A 21,686-nucleotide genomic window follows, 5' to 3' on the forward strand; every position below is an offset into this window, starting at 1 on the left:
ACACTAGCATCATCACCACAAACCTGTGAGAGATGCTTTGAGCTATGACTTTAAGATGGCTATGACATCAATAGACAACAGAAATTTTCAGCTCCATTATAATCTTGAGGGGCCACAGCATGTATACCCAAAACGTTGTTATAGGGCACATGACTGTATTTGAAATTTTTAGTGGGGATCTCAATTAGGCCATAGAGTATGTGGGTCTTTAGTTCTATGAAATGAAGTTCACAGGATATTTTCTCAGTGTTTAGTGCACATTAGATGACTAAGTGGCTTACTAAATAAATGCATACTTACGTGAATTACAGCACATGAATCACCTATGATCATCCTGAAAGTCAGTAATCCAAATCTTAACTCAAGTTTAGAGCGATATACTGAATCCTTAGGGATTGGTAATAATTTTTAATTATTCTTCAATAATTACCACTAAGAAATGCGTTTTCTCTTTCCCCAGTGCACCAGTAACTTAGTAGCTTTGGTTTCTTGTGAAGAAACAGTAACATATATATTTTAAGCTGTTTACTGTCATTGCTTGGAGTTTTAGCCCTAAAGTCAGATTGTTTGGTTTAAAATCTTCACTCTCTCTCTTACTAGCTCGGTGACCTTGGGCAATTTATCTAACCTCTAGTAATTTTCATTTTTTAGTTAAATAAATATAATAGCACCTCATAGGATTCAAGTGAATAATACATGAATATGTTTAAAGGGACTAGAATGATATTTGACATATGTTAATTGCTCATTAGTAATGTTATTGCAAGAGATTTCCTTCAAAGCACTAAACTTTTTCCTTCATCCTCCTGGCTCTATGAACTATCTCATAGTCTGTGAACTGGCTAAGCTCTCTTTTCACCTGTACTGATTTTTTGTGTGTGTGTCATTATATATATAAAACAACTAAGTACAACTTTCCTACGCAGCCCATCTAATAAGGCCCATCTTATTAGGCCCATTATCAATTAACTACCACCAAAGATATTTCCAAATTAACTGTTTTGTTGTTGTTGTTTGGAGGTTTTGTTTGTTTGTTTTTAACCATGCAAGCCTGCTGTATTTTACAGCTACCCTCACTTTGTTTCTGGTAGTCTAGAGAGGCCCTTTGGCCTTTACTTGCTGGAATCCTGTCATCTCCATTTAAACCAAGAAGCTTATTTCAGCTGGGTCTATTTCCATCAGGAATATCTGAAGAGAATTTTTCCATAAACCCCATTCAAATTTCTGGGATTCTGTTTTTTCTCAATTATATAGCAATCATGCAGAAAAATTAAAAATTTATTTAGATTTATGTTGAAGTTTAGTAACCTGCAGAATTAAATTTATATTTGCTTTTCAATTATCTCAAACCTATATAAAGAGATAAGTTTGAACATTTTTAGAAAGGAATGCAGAACAGAGTTGAAAAAGCTGCAGAGCAGAGTGCTCCTCGGGGTGGCGGGTTTGCCCCAGGCCTGGCACAGCTTATTTCTTTATCTCGGGAAGGCTCGTCCTGCACTGGGTGAGTAGTCACTACTTAGAGAAAACAGCATAAGTAATTCATCTTATAATTTTAACTGTAGTTCTGATTCATGGATCTTCAAAGAAAGCAGAGAAGACAGGATATACAAAAAGTTCAGGTTTGGGCAGATTTGAAGACTGACACTTTGTGTCCTTTAAAACAGGAGCTGGAAATATAATGGCAATACAATTGGTTCCTACTCTCACAGAACTTAAAGTTTAGTGAGGAAGATAAAACCAAAAAAGCAAGCAACGAAGACTTTTTGAGATGTGGTAGTTTCAGCAAGGCCTGTTTCCTTCCTTCAGCCCTTGTTATTTGGACTACCTCTGCTTTCTAATTTTCATACATGACTGCCATAACCCTCCACCATATTGACCCTGCTTTACTTTATATCAGTGACACTGGTACAGTAGTTCCAGAAAAATGCTTGATTGGGGCAATGTTAAATTTCACCACAGTTTTACGTATTTCTATCATTTATTATGTTCATTATGTGCAAGTTCATGCTCTGAATTCTGAAGGGAATTATATCATCAGATTAAACAAGGCTGGCCTTGTACTTGGATTGCTGAGTTGTCTGGGACTTTCCATGATGGCCAACTTCCAGAAAAGAAACTTTTTTTTAATTGTTAATGTATGTGGAGCTGTGCTCACTTTTGGTATGGGCTCATTATACATACATTTTGGTTCAGATCATCCTTTCCTATCGAATGCAGTCCAAAATTTGTGTCAAACAAGTCTTCTGGCTCAGACTGCTGGGAGTAATCTGGTGTGGAGTAAGGGCATTTAGCATGCTGACTTGCTCATTGCTTTTGCACAGTGGCAGTTTTGGCACAGATATAGTACAGAAACTATACTGGAACCCCAAGGACAAAAGTTATGTGCTTCACATGATCACTACTGCAGCAGAATGGCCTGTATCATTTTTCTTCTTTGTTTTTTCCTGACTTATATCTGTGATTTTTGGAAAATTTCTTACGAATAGAATCCAATTTATATGGATTAACCCTCTACAACACTGCCCCTTGCCTTATTAACAATGAACGACCATGGCTACTTTCCAGAGGTTTATGATGAAAGGATAAAATATTTCTATGATGATAGGATTCTCAGGAATTGGGAAAATATTCATAAAAGTTGCTTATTCTGCTCTGAAATTTTCAACAAATTAATCAAGGCTGACAGTAACATTGATGGATACTAATAATCAAGAGACATGAATTAAGCCATTTGGTAAGTTATTTTAAATGATATCTTCAAGAGGACCATGTAAAAATTTTTATGCCTATACTTTTTTATCCCAGGAAATAAAATCAAAGCATTATAAAACAATTTTTAAATATATATTTATGTTTTTAGTTTAGCTCGATCACCTTGAGACAAGTTAGGGATTTGAACTTGTCATTCTCTTTCTGTATACCACCAGGAGAAGCATCCACACCCAAGGCAGTCCTGCGATTTCTCATGAAATTTAAATATCTTGTTGTATAGTGTTTATCCACTCATCTTAAGCCTTGACTTCAAAGTGCAAACCATTCCAGGTGATCACAAATGATGAATCTTATTTCCATGGACCAGCAAATCTCATCCCTGGTTATTAATTGGATTTTCCTATATTTATCCCTAACTGGGGCAAATATTTGATCCCAGAGTCTTTCTGTTTTTCTAAATTTCTACCCACTGCCATTATAGCCTATTACCAGTTGCTGGCCTATTCAGGATTTTTGGTTGCAAACAATACAAAGCAACTTTGGCTGATTTAAAGAGAAATGCAATTTGTAGATTTTATCTGAAGTTCAGAGGAAAATTTAGAGAAAGTTAAAGAACTCAGGTTCATAAAATGAACATAAATGAAGGGAATGCTAACATTCAGAGCCATCTTCAAGATCACATTCTAGAAGCAGCCTGGTGAAACCATCATAAAACTAAACATTGGATGCCATTTTTGGCAGAGCTTCTTTAGAAATATGTCTGTTGTTGCCCAGACTACAGCTTGACCACAACTAACATGGATTTTCTATTCCTCACTTTTTCATGTCACTAGAGAGGTAAGCAGAATAATAACCCCTAAATATGTTCATATTCTAACCCCTGGAAACTATCATGGCAAGATAAGGAAGGATTAAGGTTGCCATTGAATTAAGGTTGCTAAATCAACTAACCTTGAGATGAGGAAATTAACCTAAATTATCCAGTTGAGCCCAGTATAATTATAAAGGTCCATATAAGTGAAAAATGGAAGCAGGAGAGCCAATGTCAGTGTGATGCAATATGAAAAAAACTTGACCAAATATATCTGGCTTTGACAATGTCTAAATTTAGAACTCCAGTATTTTAATTTTGTTAATGCATACTGAAGGTTGGCTTTCTTTCTGTCTCTCTGTCTCTGTCTCTCTGTCTTCATTTCTCTCTTTATTGTCTCTCTCAAATATTTATGAAATATATAACATATATTTATATACTATATAAAAGATTTCCTGAAAGATGTAGAAGAAACTGTTAACATTGGTTGCCTCTAACATGGAGAATAAATGGACTAAGTTTTGACATTTGACTGATGAAATTTTTACCTTTGAAAGTATCATTATTTTTATAAACCGTATGCAGTGAGAAAATTTCAAACACAAAGTCAAATGTATAAGACGATGCTATTTTTCTTTACAGTAACTAAAAGAATAAGAACTTGATGGTGGAGAAAGAGCTGACCCAAGATGGCATTAAGTTTAGAAAAAGCCTAAACTTGCAATGATTTTTAATAATAATGTCTGTTGCCTACCCTGTTTACAACCTGATAAATCACCAACATTTTCCTCCCTGATTACCTCCACTTTGGGGACCACATGATTTATTATGTTACTATTTCCAGGGATTGACTCTAATAGAATGCCTTCATTTTTCAAAATGCCTCAGGAGTTCCACTAAATATGATCTAAAAATCTACAATTTTATCACCGGGCATTATTTCTGTTCTGAATATTGGTTATATTATCTCACATTTTTGAAAATCACTGCATTATTAAGCTAGAGAGTTAAATTCAATATTCTTTTTTCAAGAAAAATCACTAGAGTTCCTGAGTGTAAACATGCATTTGTTATATCTATGAAAAGTGACAAAAAAACAGGAATGTTTCATTATGATATTTTATTATGGGTGTCTGTAAGAAAAAAAGATCAACAACCACATACAAGCTTACAAGTTAAATTTCAACACATTCTCTGTGTCATAGTGACAAATCAGCCCCATAACTTTTTGTTGTTGTTGTTGTTGTTGTTGACTTTTACACGATGAAGGGACATAGTCCTCTGAAGCGACATGGCAATAAATCTTTTTGACAGGAGACATGTACAGATGGTGTGCATTTGTATTTTGAATGAAAGGCAACAATTCTGACCTAGAGTTTTAAAAGTGAAAGTACATTAGCACCATAACATGTGTCTTTAAAACCTTCCCAAATATTGATAATCTTGATAATTATAGCAATGACAAGAAAAGCACCTTTAAAAGCAGTTGATATCCAAGATTAAAATTATTGTGGATTGTTAAATGTTTCTTTAAATTCTTGCACTAAAGTCTACTTTTTCATACAAATATTTTAAAAAATTAATCAATTAAATTCTTAAGTTTTTCCACTATATAATTTTTTTTTTTTTTAGTCTTCCGGGAACTTAGAGAATTCATCTGTGTTTCTGACCAGGTTGAGGTAGTTGAAACAGGGAGTCTTTTCAAATTTCATGTTTGACTCTTTCAGAAAGAAAGATTATCTTTTAATGATAAGTATAGTCATTGCTCTGCAAATGGGCTAGGATTCAAAGAATTTAACACAGTGTTATTGTAAGAGTGTTGAAGTTTATTTATTATAGCACCACTGAGACATTTTGAAATTGAAATTGGTAAAAAAATAGAACAAAAAGCATTTGAACTGTATTTGGTGTAACAGCAAAAAAAAAAAAAAGTATTCTTTTTTTTTGTCAAATTATACTTTTTCCAAAAATTTTGGAAATAAATAACTGGAATTTAGTTGGTCACTTGTACTGGTTGACAAGATTAGAACAAAAGGAACACATATGGAGTGTGAAATTTTTTGCTGGGGTTCCAGACAGAGTTTGGTTTATAAAAAGCAAACAGGGCCAATGTCCACACCGAATTCTTGATCAGGACCACCAATATCATAGGGTGCGATATCTATAATAGGTAGTCTCACAGCCTTGCGTGTTCGGTATTCGAAGACTGTTTTGCCCCATTCCCCAGTGTGTTTCTGTAAAAAAAAAAAAAAAAAAAAAAAAAAGAGAGAGAAAAATGTAAGTGATCATGAAGTTACAATTACATTCATGTGCTGCTTAATAAAGAGGATACCTTCTCAGAAATGTATAATTAGGTAATTTCATCGCTGGGCAAACGTCATAGAGTACACTTACACAAATGTAGATGGTACAGCCTACTACATATCTAGGTTACACAGTATAGCCTGTTACTGCATAAAATGATATAAGATTGGTTAAGCTGAACACAGAGAAAGTGACGCAATCAAGAGATGCAGTAAGTATGAGACGTATGAGGCAGCTGATGGAGTAACATGGCTTACTGTTTTACAGCAAAATTTTTTATAAATAGAAATAGTTAACTTCAAAATAATAATAAAAAGTGTGGTATATTAAATACATAAACCAATAACATTGTCATTTATTATCATTACCAAATATTATATGCCGACCGTACGTAATTATATGTGCTATACTTTTATATGACTGAAAGCTCAGTAGGTTTGTTTACATCACCATAAACACATGAGTCATGAAATGTGCTACAATCTCATGAACAACAACCTACAATGTCACTAAGGTGTTTTTGGCTCCGTTATAATCTGATGGGAACACTGTCATATACATGGCCTGTCATTGACCCAAATGTCATTATGTGGTACATAGCTGTACTTAGACGTTTGTAATGGAGCAAGTTTTTTTAAAAAGTTGTTTGAAAGTAGTTGCCAATTTGCCATGCTATCTTCCAAACATATGAGGCCTGCTCCACTTCAAAGCTATAATCCTCCCAGTTGATAATCCATATCATAAATGAAAAGGCTTGTAGGACTTCGGGGTAAACCCAGCAGGGAGATTTTCATGGCCAGCCCATTTTCAGAAGTCTTGGTCATTGCTACCAGGTATATAGTTCATTTACTAAGAAGTGGAAGAAGGTTTTTCACAATGGATTTTGTTAATATTAGAAGTGAATTCTCTGTTCATAAATGATAATAACAAAAAATAGATTTAGATTTAAAGTTAACCTTTAAAATGAAAAACAAAGCAGAGATTTTAGATTGTGTCTATATGATGGGGCTATTATGCAGAACATATAGTAACCATATAGATTATCTAATAAAGTTTATATTATGGATTTAAATTTCAATTGCTTTAATTTCAAATGCCTTTTACCTGGAGGTTGAGAAAATATACTTTTGTGATATTTTTTGTGATATTGAACATGCCATGCAGTGCATCAGTAGATTCTATATAACTCACACCAAATGCCTTCTTTTGTTCACCCTCATTATTTTTATTTCTTCTTTTTAAAATAGTGCAATTAAACTAGAAATTCTGAGCTCATTATGATTCATGCTTATAAAAATGTTGTTACTTACAGTGCAACCATCCTCCAGAACTGCATATGTGAATTTGCTATTTCCTTCGGCCTTGAATTCACCTTCATTTGAGCCCATCAGCCTCAGGGCTTTCTTTACATTCCCACTATCATGATCCATGTACGCAATGCTGTTCTTGCAGTGATACGTGATGTTCTGGGAAGCCCGGCTGGAGAGAAGTCTGAGGAATGCCAGCTGGACGTCAAGAATATCTTCAGGAAGTTCAGGATTGCCATAGCTAAACTGTAACAGGGAAAAAATAAAACTGATCAAACATTTTGGTTGCAACTGTGTATAAGGGATTCATACAGTATAGTTTGTCATTGTAATGTAGGTTATTCACATGTTTTATGTATGAATATTTTATATATGAAATTTTTATTAAAGTATAGTTGACATACAACATGTTAGTTTCAGGTTTACAACATAGCGATTCTACATTTGTATACTTTATGATGTGATCATTGTGGTAAATCTATTAACTATGTGTCACTATATACATAAATTTTTATTGCATGTATAACAAACATTAATGCTAGAGTAAAAAAGATCTTCAGAATTGAGAGAAAAATGGTTGTATACAAAAAATCATTCAATATAGCTTAGCTCTTGAGAAACGAATTAAAAAAGTTATAAGAGTAGACACCTGAATATATATAATCATTTGGGTTCTTCCTTTTATTAACTAACTTTGCTTTGTGATGAGTAAATAGGAGGTACCAAGAAAGTTAGGTAGGTAGGGATGATTAAGTGAAAAAAAAAAAAAAAGATATAATCTTTCTTACCTGAAAACCACCATCCATGGTTTCTCCAAACCAAACATGTTTCTTCTCAGTACCAGAATCTGTCCACCAGTTCTTACGAGGAACATTCAAAGGACTGGCATTTATGCATGTTTCCCCAGTTTCCATATTACAGAATACTTTAATAGCATCCATCTTGCAGCCTTGGTTAGGATCAACCCAATATTCTCCTGTATAGTCACAAAAAAAGACAATAAAAAGTGCTTATAAACTCCAGTAACCGATTTGGACCAGAATGAATCTGTTCATTTGCCTAGTAAAACATTCATAATGTTGACTGCTAATGTATTTGTATTTTATGTATTTATATTTAATAGTATAGCATAACACAGAAACTTTTAGATTAAAATTATTGAGGTAAAAGAGGTAGCTATAAAAATTAAAAAGCACTGAATTAAAAAATAACATCTTAATATTGAACAACGAAGATATATCAAGCTAAGATCTTTTGATTATTGTATTATATTTGCTAAAATCCCCCTTTTTAAAGTTGAATACTTATTTAATATGGTTTTACTTAATAATGTAAGGTCTTTGTCTAATCTAGATTTATGCCAATAAGCCTAAACCTAAAGTCCCCATGATTGATGATTGTCCTCTATTTAAGTAATTTCTAGAAATGACTCCAAGGCAATGTTCCATGTCAAGATATTTAAGAGCTTGAAATAATTTTACCTTTCAGAATGAATTAACCGAATATGTGCAAAACTGTATACTATCACATTATTCAGTTAAATTCCACATAATATTCTGTTTTTTTTTAATTTAATAGTTTGAAATTTTTAATAATTGTATTTATTACAAAAAATTAAATAGCAATAACTTAATCAGAAATTATATCTGCATCAAATTACATATATTTGATCCTGAGAACACAACGCTATTGCTTTATCACTCTAATAACATTGTGATGATGTGCGAAAACACACCAAACTTTGATTTCTACAAAACTGTCTTTAAATTGCCCTACCTTTGGAATATTTTGAAGTTATTCACATTACATTTTAAGTATACCTGTACAATTCATGTTTTCTTTCTCACAATGTCACATAATCTTAATTCAACTAACCTTAAGAAATGTTTCTGCTATAAAATATTTTCTATTTACAGTAAACTTTCTTTCTCCCTAAATTCTAATATAAGCAGCTTTCTCTGTAATCCTGTTGCGAGGAATGTGAATAATTTGCCAACATACCACTCTTGAGTTCAGGATGGCAGAATTTCAGGTCTCGGCAGTTCCGAGCAGGATTTTTGCGTGAACCATCAGGACTAATTATCTTTTCTATTTGTCCATTGACCGATTTGAGTGAAGTCATTATTTCTTCAGTGTTGATTTTGAAATCCATTGGTTCATCTCCATAATATGGGGCAAAGCCACCAGCTTTTTCACCTCCAGCAACACCGAGGGCAGCAGCTCCACCACCACAGCATGGACCTGGAGCACCAGGAGGTCCAGGAGGGCCCGGTTGTCCTGGGTGGCCTGGGGATCCCTAGGAAGTATAAAAACATACGTCACTGAGGTTTACTTGTTTGGTCTCCACTGAAGGAATATGTGGCTAGTTCAAGAAAATGTGTTAAAGACAATTAATACCTTGTGACATTATAATTATTCTAACAAAGTTTTATTTGAATTGCTTTGTGACCAAATGATAACGAATTTGTGATAACTATAATTCATTATCACAAAGTCATTGCTCCAATGTGTGAGAATCAGTGATGTAAGCATACAAATTTTACTCGGTCACATTTCCTTCTGTATAAATGTTGTCAGCCATTTTAATGCTGACATGACAGAGGGAATATGATCAGGAAATCTAGATTCTGATCTCAGATTTGTCATTGGCTTTGTGTCTTTGGGCTGATCACTTAACTATTTGTGTTTCAGTTGTCACATGTATAACTTGTGCAGGTAATAGTTTTTATTCCACTGACCCCAAAGGTGTGATATAGGACAGTATTAGGAATGATGGTATTAGCAGAAAAACAGAAATCGTGGGAGCTATTTGAGGAGTAGAATGTACTACATACTTGCAAATCATAATAATTATAGTCGAGAGACACTTATGTGAGATCAACACTGGCAGAGTTCATTTGGTTAAATGGGTTTATGTCTGATACAACTGCTCTCTGTTCAACCTGTTAAAAAGGGGGTTTCCTCTGTTGTCATAGTGTGATAGACAAAGTCTTAATATGGTAGAGAATGTTTTAAAGTCATTGTTGATTTTCTAAATCATGTTTGGTGATTACATTATGTTTAACTCACTATCTTAGACTATTCCAAAGCATTTCTGAAAATGTGAAGTTATGGCAAATTAAACACATGTACTAGTAAGTAATGTCTTACCTCAGATCCTCTTTCACCTCTGTTGCCTCGAGGCCCTGGTGGTCCAATGGGGCCTGGATGTCCACTTGTTCCATCTTTGCCAGCAGGTCCACTAGGTCCCACAGGTCCCTAAAAAATTATCATAATATCACAATGCTAGAATATCTTCCTTCAATGCAAATAGATAAAAATATGGATCTTGCAATATCTTCTTGTGGTACTTACTCTGGGTCCTGCAGGGCCTGGACTACCGATTGCACCTTGGTGACCAGCAGGACCCTGAGAGGAAAGGAAGGGTGAATATGAGTGAAGACTTTAAAAACATTAGGAGACTGTATATTCAATATCAGATCAAAAAACATGGAGACCATGATAAAATATAATTTCTTTTTGCTTTACTCTCCCCATTGTCTCATGCCAAGTACTATTTCAAATAAGCCCTCGATTCCATTTCTCATCTCTTTTGACATGTTTTTTTAGAGATAAACACATTCTACTATCAGGCTCTAAGATTTGCCTTTTTCATCAATTAAAACGCATTGAAGGGGATTTTCTAACAAAATGGATGCACTTACTGGAGAACCTGGGGCACCTGGGCTACCAGGGAATCCTCGATGTCCTTTGATGCCATTAGAACCACGTTCGCCTGTTTCACCTTTGTCACCACGTGGGCCTTGGGGACCCTTTGAAAATACATATCAAATTAAGATTATATGCACATACACATATTGGAAAACAAAATAGAATTTATACCAATTAATTCCATTTTTTGACATTCTATTAACTAGAAATCCTTTCAACAGACACTGCATACATAGAATAATAAAGATTGCTATTATGGTTTTTGTGATTTGGACTAATAATTATATGGAACCCCAACAATTGATGTGTATATCCTTGGCCCCAACGAACTTTTGGATCCTGAATTTCTTTCTATATAATTGAAGGAAAGTTTAAATTCTGTTCCACAGCTATGTATTTTGTCATTCCCTTTTCTTGAGTATGCCAGAAAATAGCATATTTCTTATACTGCTGAATGAATTTAAAGAAAGATAGAAAGAAAGATAGATGAAAGAAAGAAAGAAAGAAAGAAAGAAAGAAAGAAAGAAAGAAAGAAAGGAAGGAAGGAAGGAAGGAAGGAAGGAAGGAAGGAAGGAAGGAAGGAAGGAAGAAGAAAGGAAGAAAAAGAAAAGACTTACAGCAGGACCTCTGACACCAGCAGGACCTGGAGCACCAGAAGGTCCAGCAGGGCCCTAAAATAAAAATAAACAAATTAACAAACACACAGGGAATTGTCCATTTATTGGTATTGCTTTGTTTGATTTAAAAGTTAATGATTTCATTGTGAGTTAGTATCATTTTCTCTTTCAAAGCTCATTCCTTGTTTATATCTTTATCAGAGATTCTAAGCAGAAAAGCTGAGGAAGTCCTGTTAATTCTCTTACATTTACCCAGTGAATATACGCTTTGTCTGATTAAGACCATTTTGAATTTTAGTAATGAATTCTTCATTGACTACTGCCACAAACTTCTCATACATCTTTATTACCACAGTTGCCTATGGAATGACTAGCATAAAAACTGTAAAACAAGTGATAGTACATCTTTTAGTTGACAGATATAACATATATCTTCTATCTCCTAATCTCTTTATTACATAAAATAGACAAGTAAAGAAAGATGGTGCTTATTAGAACTCACAGTTTCTCCTCTGTCACCACTCTTTCCAGCTGGACCGACAGGACCAGGTGGGCCTGGATGACCAGGAGCACCAGGGGCACCAGGAGAGCCATTTTCACCACGATCACCCTGTGGACAAATTCACAGATCCAAAGTAAATATGATCAGCAGTTACTGTTTTAATTACACAAGCCTGTTGTACACATGTTTGTTTTACCTTGGTACCAGGAGTTCCATCTCGGCCTGGCAGACCATCTGATCCAGGGTTTCCCTAATGAAAGGGGGGGAAAAAAAACGAGAAAAGAAATTAACCTTTTTGGAACTATACAAATACCATCTAAGCAATGTTAGATGGGAGTGATAGCATATTAAAGAAGATGGAGGTGGTTCTTGGGAAGGAAAAATCTTAGATATTACAATGGGTGTGGCTCTTCAAAGCATGACAGTACCTAAATTCAGTATGTATCAGTGGTACTAAAATTTCATGGAGCGAGACTAAGAGAAATAATTAAGAAAAAAATAGCTAAAGGGATTCCTAGGAGGAAGACAATACATAAAAGCTTGACAGTTGTTTTAGCTGATAATGAAAATCTACAATTTAAGAAAAGACTAACCACAGAAAATATGCAGTACATTTCACCCAGAGGAATGCTGCAAATTGGAAATCTCTCCACCCACAACTTGTTTCTTTATTTTGCTAAAGATCATGTTCTTCTCCATGAACACTCATTCATTGGGTAAATATTAATAAACATGAACATCTAAAGCTTGTTTTAAATTGTAATAGAAAGAATACCTGTTTTTAGAGAAGGAGGGAGACCTTTGGCACATTGCAGTATTTACACTCTTAGACATTAAGGCCCAATTTGACCTTTGCTTAAATAAATTATCAAGTACAACCTGGCTTATTGTATATTTCCTAAGGGATAGTACTTACATCTCGTCCAGGTTCACCAGCTGTACCAGCCAGACCAGGAAGACCTTGGGGTCCAGGAGGACCACGTTCTCCATTTTGACCACTAGGTCCTGGTTTCCCACTTTCACCCTGTACAAAAAAATAAGACATTTCTTAACTTAAGAGATTAATTAATATAATGTTATAATATGTCTTTATTTCTCAGGGAAAACCCTATTTAATTCAATTTCTATTGAGTTTGTTCCTAAAACTGTCCCCACCATAGGGAAAAAGCTTTGGGGAAGCAATGTCTTTTCCAACTTGCCCAACGACCCTGGATACCAAAGGCCTGAGTAATTACACTGATTATCATATTCAGAATACATTCTAATATGAGACATATAAATAGACAAGGCTATTGTATGAAAAAAAATAATGAAACTATAGGTTTATGGTGACCACTACAACTAAGTTACATTGAACATTTGGCCCTACCTAAAGAATGTACATTTACTAGATTTGTTTATATAAGCTGAATACACTTAAATGTTATATTGTATTTTCACTATAATGTTATTTGACATTTAGTTTAAAGAGATGCTTGGAGTGTCAAACTAAGAGCCTTAATAAAAAAAGAATTTTATTGCCCCATTTGCTAGATAGATATTTAAGATGCTAACCACTAGAATGTTATAGTAATAGTAATGAAAGAAGATTAAAAGCGCAAAATGAATTGAGGTGATAGGTAATTGGTATTTATTAAGGGCTTTCATAGATCTATAAGCTGATATTATTTCCCTCTTTAAAACTCACAGTTGAACCAACAATGCTCACAAGTTTCCTAACAGACATTTGAAATGACAAGATATTTTTCTGCGATATCGATTTATTTTGTGTTTCTGTTCAAGGCTGGTCTATGATGTGCATTGTTTTTTTGTGCTCTGAAGCCTTGTAATAAGGTGCACGCTTTTTGAAAACGTGAAAATAATAAGATGCACGCTTTTCGAAAATGTGAACAGGAAAATTTGTTCATTCCGTTTTTGCTATGGTTAAGTGGTCTCTAAAGGCTATCAATGAAAACAAGATTCCAGTGACACAAACATGGCTATGCTCACCTTAACGCCTTGTGGGCCAGGGCTTCCTCTGGCACCTGGCATGCCTGGAGGTCCTGCCAGACCCCGTGCTCCGGTAATCCCTGCAATTCCAAGTGGACCTGGAGCCCCCTGTGGTGACAGATAATAAAGGCTCAGTTCTATATGTGACTATATTCTCTTTTATTTAATTCATGATTAAAAATGAAACAGTATTGTCGATCGATAGAGCAATGAATCTACTTACCGGAGGGCCTTGGGCACCAGGTGATCCCTTTTCACCTGGTTGACCAGCATCACCTTTCGGTCCAGACACCCCAGGGCTGCCAGGAGCACCACTGCTACCAGGTGGACCTGGGGGTCCATCCTTGCCTGGAGCACCACTGGAGCCTGGAGGGCCTGGGTTACCCTACAAAGAGATATTTGAAATTTGAGTATTTTATAATAAAAAATTAAAAATATCTTCCCTCTTTTACTTTCATTCAAATAACTTTATAAGGGATTTAATACAAAGAAATGTAGTAATGTGTAAGTTTCTCACCCTATGCAATTGTGAGTGCTCTTTATGGAATATGTGGTGAAAAATTCTTTGGAATATGTGGTGAAAAATCCTTTAAATAGTACTTACATTACTACCAGGAGGACCAGGAGGACCACGGCCACCAGGGAAGCCAGCAGCACCCTGCGACATGATAACATATTTTATATAGTTTAGCAGAACAAATAACCATTACAAATTTAAAAATGTGGCAGGATCTGCCTTCTACTCTGGGTCACGTATGGTTTGTTGTTTTCTTTTGGAATTTACATATAACTCATATATGAGTAAGTGATTATAATTTTTATACTCTTTTTAAGGATCTAGTGCTTTTGAAGCAGTTTTATACAGATTGATATTAATTAATTAGTTCTCTTCAATAATAGTTGAGGATTAACACTTACAGGACCACCAGGACTGCCACGTTCACCTTTGGCACCTTGGGGACCAGGGGGACCCTAAATGAAATGGAGGTGAAAATGGTTTATGAGAATAGCACCAAAATCACATTTCTGGAGAAGCGTTAAGCTGCAAAAACAGGAACTCTATTTATTGTCATAATCATTTTGCAATATGCACATATATCGAATCATTCTGTTGTACACTTTAAACTTATACAATGTTATATGTCAATTATACATCTATATATATATAAAAAAACAACAAAAAAAGCAACCTACAATAAAAGTAAAAAACTGTAGCAAAAAAAACCATAAAAAAAAGTAACTCTATGAAGAAGTTAAAATAACTTGTTTGACATAATATTCTAGACTGTTGGAGCCAAACTTCAAACTCAGAACTATATTCCTATGAATGCTGTACTTGTCACCATGACAAGCTCTATCGGTCTGACATATTAAATTCTTTCAGTGACCTAAGTGATTTCCAGCTTAGAGAATACTCACAGCAGGCCCAGAACCGCCAGGGGCTCCTGCAGCCCCAGGAGGGCCTCCTTCGCCTCTCTCACCAGGAGGGCCTCTTTCTCCTTTACCACCAGGCTCACCATTCTGTCCCTGTATGCAGAAAAAAAAGGCCCGTGAGCTCTCGTATTTCATAATACACTTGGCTCAACATTATTTTTCTTCAGAAAATAGAATTCTTGAGGAGAAGGATGTTGAAATAATCAGAAAACAGGCTCTTAGAAGACATAGCAAAACAAAGTCAATCATACTATTTCCCTGATAAAATAATATTATCAAGAAAGCACTAGATGTGCATTATTTATCATAAGGGAGAAAGTCTCTCTAAGGATTGTGCATTTGAAAGTGAGCCTCAGTAACATCATTTGAGAAACACTGGGCTTAGAGCTAATTTTAAAAGGTATCTAAGGAACAAAAGAAACAAAGAAACTAAAAGAAAACAGACCCACACATACAGAGAACGAACTGGTGATCCCCAGAGGGGAGGGGAGTTTAGGGGGGCTGGGTGAAAAATGTGAAATGATGAAGAAGTACAAATTAGTAGCTATGATACAGCCATAGGGATGTAAATACAACATAGAGAATATAGTCAGTATTATCATGGTGGCTGTGTGCAGTACAGGATGGGTGCTCGAGTGGTCAGGGCAATCACTTTATAAATTATATGGATGTTGACCATTGTACTGTCTACCTGAAAATACTATAAAATTAAATTAAATTAATTTTTTAAACTGGTATCATTTTATAATGAAAGAACTTTTAAAATTTCAGAGCGTTTTTAAATCTAGGATATCATGTTAGCCTCATTAACTTGTCATCAAGACAGGGCAAGTGTTTTTGTCTTCATCTTTTAAAGAATAAGAATAGAGCTAAAGTAAAAAAAAAAAAAAGGTGCAGGGGATAAGTGGCTGAGGCAAGGCTATATTTAGACTTATATATCTGCCATTTTTCAACGAGATAGTCATTCTGGGTTGCATGACATATTTTAATGTCATACTTACAGGAGCACCAGGGAAACCAGCAGGTCCTGGAGGCCCATGTTCACCTCTCTCACCCTGAAGTAAAAACAGTCCTTGTTAGTCATGGAGAACACATCTTCCCACAGGGACCACACATCATCCTCTGTATCATCTTATCTTTTCTTTAAGAAGGAAGTGTGCAAAGGTAACTAACATGGTTTACCCTCTCAAGACTACAATTTCTAAACAAAATTAGTAGTGAATAACACTCTAACCATTGATTTTCTACCTCTGACTGTAATATTATTTGCAAGAAAAATAATTTGAGAATTCTTGTGTTTAACACATTTAATCATATAACATTTAAAAATGTGACAATTTTAAAATAATAAAAGGTTGAGAAATTAAATAAATCAATAATTGAACACATTTACTATAGATTACTCCTTTGTCACAATCCTAGAGGTAGAGAATTTTAGATCTAGAAGGAACCTCAGGTAAAGGTTCTATAGGTTTAGGAAATACTTACTCATTTACCAATGTATATTATTTGTGTAATTTCTAATTTTTTCAAAACTGTTTAGGAAAGAAACCATGACATAAAATTGTCTCTTGTGAATTTTAAATTGAAAAACTTTAACATTTTTTTTCATGTCATATGACCCCTAAAGACAGTATCCTACCATTGAGACACAGAGCCCCTAGGCAGAATTGCTAAGTAGCTGCTGTCTGTGTGGGTTAAAAATTCTGTTGAAAATGTCTTTAACACTTACAGGGCCACCACGAGGACCAGCTACACCTGGAGGTCCAGGGGAACCGCTTTCACCCTTTAAAAAGAGAAAAGAAAAATAATATTGCGATCGTCCAAAAAGCCAAAGGCATTTTCTTTTTGTTTCTAACTAGTGTTGGGTGTTACCTTTTCTCCATTCTGACCAGCTGGGCCAGGAGGACCAATGGGACCAGCAGGACCCTAAAGAACATAGAAATATATTTTTAATTTGGAGATAAAAACCATTGTTTTTCCAATTAATCAAACAGAGAGCATATAGACATATTATTCTTCTAATAAACAAGACAATATGATTTTTTTATGGCTTGAATAGTGTTCTTTTCATTCAACATGTAATTACTTCAGAGCTCAGTAAATATAAGATTCTAGGGAATGACTGTTAAGGACTAGAAGATTCGACAAAAATTTATTGATTCAGTTTTCTTTCTCTTGCAGAAGGTAAATACAATGTGAGATAAGATCTTACAATAGTAACTTAAAAATTAAAATACCTTGCCTTATTCAACTGCTTAATAATTCAAAATGTTCCATTTCACTACCCAAAGTATCATTACACATATTAATGTTTTCAAATTGACATTTTCAAATATTAAGTTATACTTACATTAAATAAATAAAATATTAGACTGTTAAGTGTGAAGTATTTATGAATTTCTTTAAGGCAACTATAGTAAATATCATATCTATGTAAAGGCATAGTTTTCATGTTTCTTTAGCATGTTTATTATCTAGATATGACTATATATCTAGATGTTTGCTAATGTGAATAGATTTGATCATAATGTTTTTTTTAAACATTTATTTTGAAATAGGTATAGTTTACAGAAGGTTGCAAAGAAGTATACAGGGATTCCTGTGCACCTTTCTTTCAGCTTCCCTCAGTGTTACATCTTTCATAACTGTCATGTAATATCAAACCAAGAAATTGACATTGGTACAATCCATAGAGCCTGTTCAGGTTTCATCAGTTATACATGCACTCTTTTGTGTATATACCACTTTATATAATTTTATCACATGCAACCTTGCATAACCACCACCACAATCAAGATACTTAAAGGCACAGCACCATAAGACTCCCTTGTATCACCTCCTTATAGCTAAAACTGTCTCCCTCTCCCCCATTCCTAACTCCTGATAACCATAAAGTCATTCTGTATCTTTGTATTGTGTTAGTTCACAATGTTACATGAATGGAATCATGCAGTAAGTATCTTTTTGATTTGACTTTTCATCTCAGCATGATGTACTTGAGGTTTACATAAATTGTTTCAGTTTTCAATACTTCATTCCTTTTTATTGCTAAGTAGTATTCCATGGTATGATTACGACAAAATTACAATGTTTTTTAAAATCGAAAAGTTCCTTCATGAGCAGTATTGATTATCTTGGAATTCAGTGACTCATTATGACTTTAGCTTATAACCTTTATTATACTTTTGAGATTTTTCCCATTCTCAGGTCACTGTTGAACTATCAGGTAGTGAGAGATAGAAATCAGAAGTTTTAATTATCAAACACCCAGAAGGTGGCAAACTATGGCCTAACTTCTGGGAATAAACAGAAGTTAAGGTGAGGGACTATTTCCCCCAAAGTGAGTACTCACCCTTGGACCATCTTTGCCTGGGACACCATCAGTACCTGGACCACCTGGATCACCCTATAAATAAAGCCAATGTCATCAGATTAGAAACATTCTCAGTGAAAATCTTCCAGGAAGAGAATCGACCTTCCAGATTTGCTGTAATGTATACTACAAATAAAATGATAACCTTAATTTTAAAAATACATTGTTTTCCAGCAGTGGTATTTTCTTTTACCTACAAAGTCTGTTTTGTTACATAAGTAACAAAAGATAAGTCAGTACCTTGTCACCCTTTGGGCCGGGGCCTCCAGGACCTCCTCTTTCTCCAGGCATCCCTTGTATACCATTAGTACCAGCAGGACCAGGGGGCCCAGCAGGACCAGCAGGGCCCTGAAATTAAAGAATACATAGTAAATCACAAGGAAAGGGAATGCATTTTGTAAAATCTAGGTGAATTGAATTAACTATGTGGTATTACCTTTCCTCCTGCAGGACCAGCGGGCCCAGGTAAACCTCTAGCTCCTGCGGCACCTGCTGCTCCAGGAGGTCCACGTTCACCAGGGGCACCAGCATCGCCCTATAGTAAGAATGTGTAATATCTCTGTTAGAAAACCCTAATGCTAAAAATAAACCCCAAGCACCCTAAATCGTATTCTTTTGATGCAGATCGCTAGGTTCTTAACCTATATTTTTGAACAAGTTGAAAATTTTCATAGTTATATAGGACATTTGATCAACTGAGTAGGAACTGAAAACTTAAAAAGAGTTAGTCTCAACAAGAAAACTTTGACACCTGATCTGATGAGCTAGTTTTGAAACTGTTATTATTATTTTACTCACAAAAGTAAAATTTCAAGTTCTTTTACCAAAAAAGTGTTTTTCTATGTAGTATCAAGGTACTGGAAAATTTTTTCTTGTGAAATGTCAGGCCCATAGTTGATTCTATAGTGTTTATTAATGTCAGAAAACTTAATTTTTCAGATGAAGCATATCTAACGTATTCAAAATTCCTTAAGTTATCTTAAGTGTATTCACCATATTTTTGTAATGTTGCGCTTCTTAAAAAGAGTATTTTGTTGTAATATAATAAAAGTATGTCACCAATCAATTGCTCTATAACATGCTGAAGAAATTAGAAAATAAATTGAAATAGTCACCTTGCCTCCTGGAGTTCCAGGTGCACCAGCCTCACCCTTTGGACCCTAGAAGATTGACATTCTATGATTAGGCCTATATCAAAATGCATATTATATAATATAAGCAAGATACACACTTGACTTGTTTTCATACTGTCTGATTTGTTATATCTCAAGCTATAAACTCCTTCTTTAGTTCTTTTTATTTTATGGTACATTTCAAAGTTTTTATGTAATAGTTATTATTGAATAAATTTTTGTTAATGAATATTTCAAAACTAAATATTAAAACTGAGAACATGGCATGAGAAAAAGCAAAAGTTAATAATGTTAAATTATTATTCTTTATTTATTCTTTTGGTTTCTGAGTTTTGAAAAAGTGACAAGCAACTTACTGCTTCACCAGGTTTTCCATTTTCTCCTGGAGGACCACTGACTCCAGCTGTGCCCTACAAAGAATCATATTTGTATTGTGTAATCACTTTAAACACTGCTTACAAAAAAAGCTTCTCATATGTATATTCTTGCAAAGTATTCAAAAAGGTTTTTTAAATCTCTTTAGAAGTAAAAAAAATGTGGCTCTCAAAATCCAATGACAGGTATGTGATAATATCTTATGAATCAAGGTTCATCTCCCTCTATTCTCTTTGTCGATGTTTATAAAATGAGTTGATGATCATGGTGAGATGGATTTAACTATATAAATTTAAGTTCTTATGAAAATAAATGTAAATAAATAGAATTATGTAAACTTAATTACTTTTAAAAAATTATTAATGTATTCATTCTGGAATAGACATAGAAATAATACCTGTCTATTCACATTGTCTGTCATTTTATTTCAAGGTAGAACACAGACTAGCAAATTTTAAGCTTAAGATGAATTATAATCTATTAGTGTCACACACAAAATAAAACAACTAAACTGTCAATTAACAAATACAACTATCAAGGGAAGTACTAGTGTGGTAAAAGCAGGCGCTCAATGACAATTTAAACAACTAATTCTTACTGGTAATCCTGGTGCACCTGTGGGTCCTGCTTCACCTCTGTCACCAGGTGCCCCCTAGGTAGAAAAATGTAATGAGATTTTCCATTATAAGATACCTTTCATATTAGGTTAACACGTTTTCATTTCAGCAGGCTAACAGCTTAATTTAAAAATTAATGGTGTGAAGGAGAGCAGAGTCTGGCCTGTGGAAGGGATACAAGGAAGACATGTGCAATATAAACTTTACTAAGTGTCAGCATTTAGTTAGCTATCTAAATAAACAAGCTTCATAATTGTTTGGTGAACTATTATGATACAGTGTCAGAGATTATGTAATTTCCTGTTTCCTCTGCCCCATTCCCACCCACCATCTCCAATTAATATGAGTCAACTTACAGTAGGTCCTGGGGGTCCCTGCCCTCCATTTTCACCATTCTTTCCAGCAGGACCCTAAAAGAAAAACAAAACAAAACAAAAAAAGCAGTTAGGAAAGCAGAGAGAAGTCATAGGTTGGAGATAAATGCCTGTATTTTAAGGCTGGAAATAATTTGATGAAAATTACTTACTGGAGGGCCAGGACCTCCAGGGCCACCTCGTTCTCCATTTTTTCCAGGAGGACCCTAAAGAAATGACCAGTACTTATTATTCTCAAATCATTTACTATACTGTTCCCTCAGAATTTTGATCTGCCTCCTCTACATACACGCATGTACATCCACAACCAAAAAATATTTTCTATAAGTAGATTTCCATAAATGATGCCCCCCTTACCCTAGCACTCTACTAAAATGTGTGTGTGTGTGTGTGTATTTAGTGCCTTTCACAAAGTATTTGATTT

The 21,686-nt window shown here is 34.6% G+C and overlaps 1 protein-coding gene and 1 pseudogene across 1 annotated transcript in view; one reads left to right on the top strand and one right to left on the bottom strand.

Moving 5' to 3' along the window:
• The first annotated feature begins 1,768 nt into the window (after positions 1-1,768).
• LOC107515480 lies at positions 1,769-2,722 on the top strand (annotated as a pseudogene).
• Positions 2,723-4,626: 1,904 nt separating this feature from the next.
• Positions 4,627-21,686, bottom strand: part of COL3A1 (collagen type III alpha 1 chain) — a 39,546-nt gene continuing 22,486 nt past the window's right edge. Inside the window, exons 25-51 of the mRNA XM_016149143.2 lie at positions 21,415-21,468; positions 21,245-21,298; positions 20,870-20,923; positions 20,253-20,306; positions 19,879-19,923; positions 19,200-19,298; positions 19,004-19,111; positions 18,743-18,796; positions 17,263-17,316; positions 17,120-17,173; positions 16,389-16,442; positions 15,373-15,480; positions 14,872-14,925; positions 14,558-14,611; positions 14,177-14,338; positions 13,954-14,061; positions 12,881-12,988; positions 12,161-12,214; positions 11,965-12,072; positions 11,463-11,516; positions 10,839-10,946; positions 10,489-10,542; positions 10,285-10,392; positions 9,136-9,430; positions 7,923-8,110; positions 7,138-7,380; positions 4,627-5,757 (exon numbers count right to left, since the gene is read on the bottom strand). Of these exons, the coding sequence (XP_016004629.2) occupies positions 5,611-5,757; positions 7,138-7,380; positions 7,923-8,110; positions 9,136-9,430; positions 10,285-10,392; positions 10,489-10,542; positions 10,839-10,946; positions 11,463-11,516; positions 11,965-12,072; positions 12,161-12,214; positions 12,881-12,988; positions 13,954-14,061; positions 14,177-14,338; positions 14,558-14,611; positions 14,872-14,925; positions 15,373-15,480; positions 16,389-16,442; positions 17,120-17,173; positions 17,263-17,316; positions 18,743-18,796; positions 19,004-19,111; positions 19,200-19,298; positions 19,879-19,923; positions 20,253-20,306; positions 20,870-20,923; positions 21,245-21,298; positions 21,415-21,468 (2,637 nt within the window). The 3' untranslated portion in view covers positions 4,627-5,610. The remainder of the gene's footprint in view (positions 5,758-7,137; positions 7,381-7,922; positions 8,111-9,135; positions 9,431-10,284; positions 10,393-10,488; positions 10,543-10,838; positions 10,947-11,462; positions 11,517-11,964; positions 12,073-12,160; positions 12,215-12,880; positions 12,989-13,953; positions 14,062-14,176; positions 14,339-14,557; positions 14,612-14,871; positions 14,926-15,372; positions 15,481-16,388; positions 16,443-17,119; positions 17,174-17,262; positions 17,317-18,742; positions 18,797-19,003; positions 19,112-19,199; positions 19,299-19,878; positions 19,924-20,252; positions 20,307-20,869; positions 20,924-21,244; positions 21,299-21,414; positions 21,469-21,686) is intronic.

Source organism: Rousettus aegyptiacus, unplaced genomic scaffold, assembly GCF_014176215.1.
Source record: "Rousettus aegyptiacus isolate mRouAeg1 unplaced genomic scaffold, mRouAeg1.p scaffold_m13_p_2, whole genome shotgun sequence".
In the NCBI taxonomy this organism is placed as follows: Eukaryota; Metazoa; Chordata; class Mammalia; order Chiroptera; family Pteropodidae; genus Rousettus; species Rousettus aegyptiacus.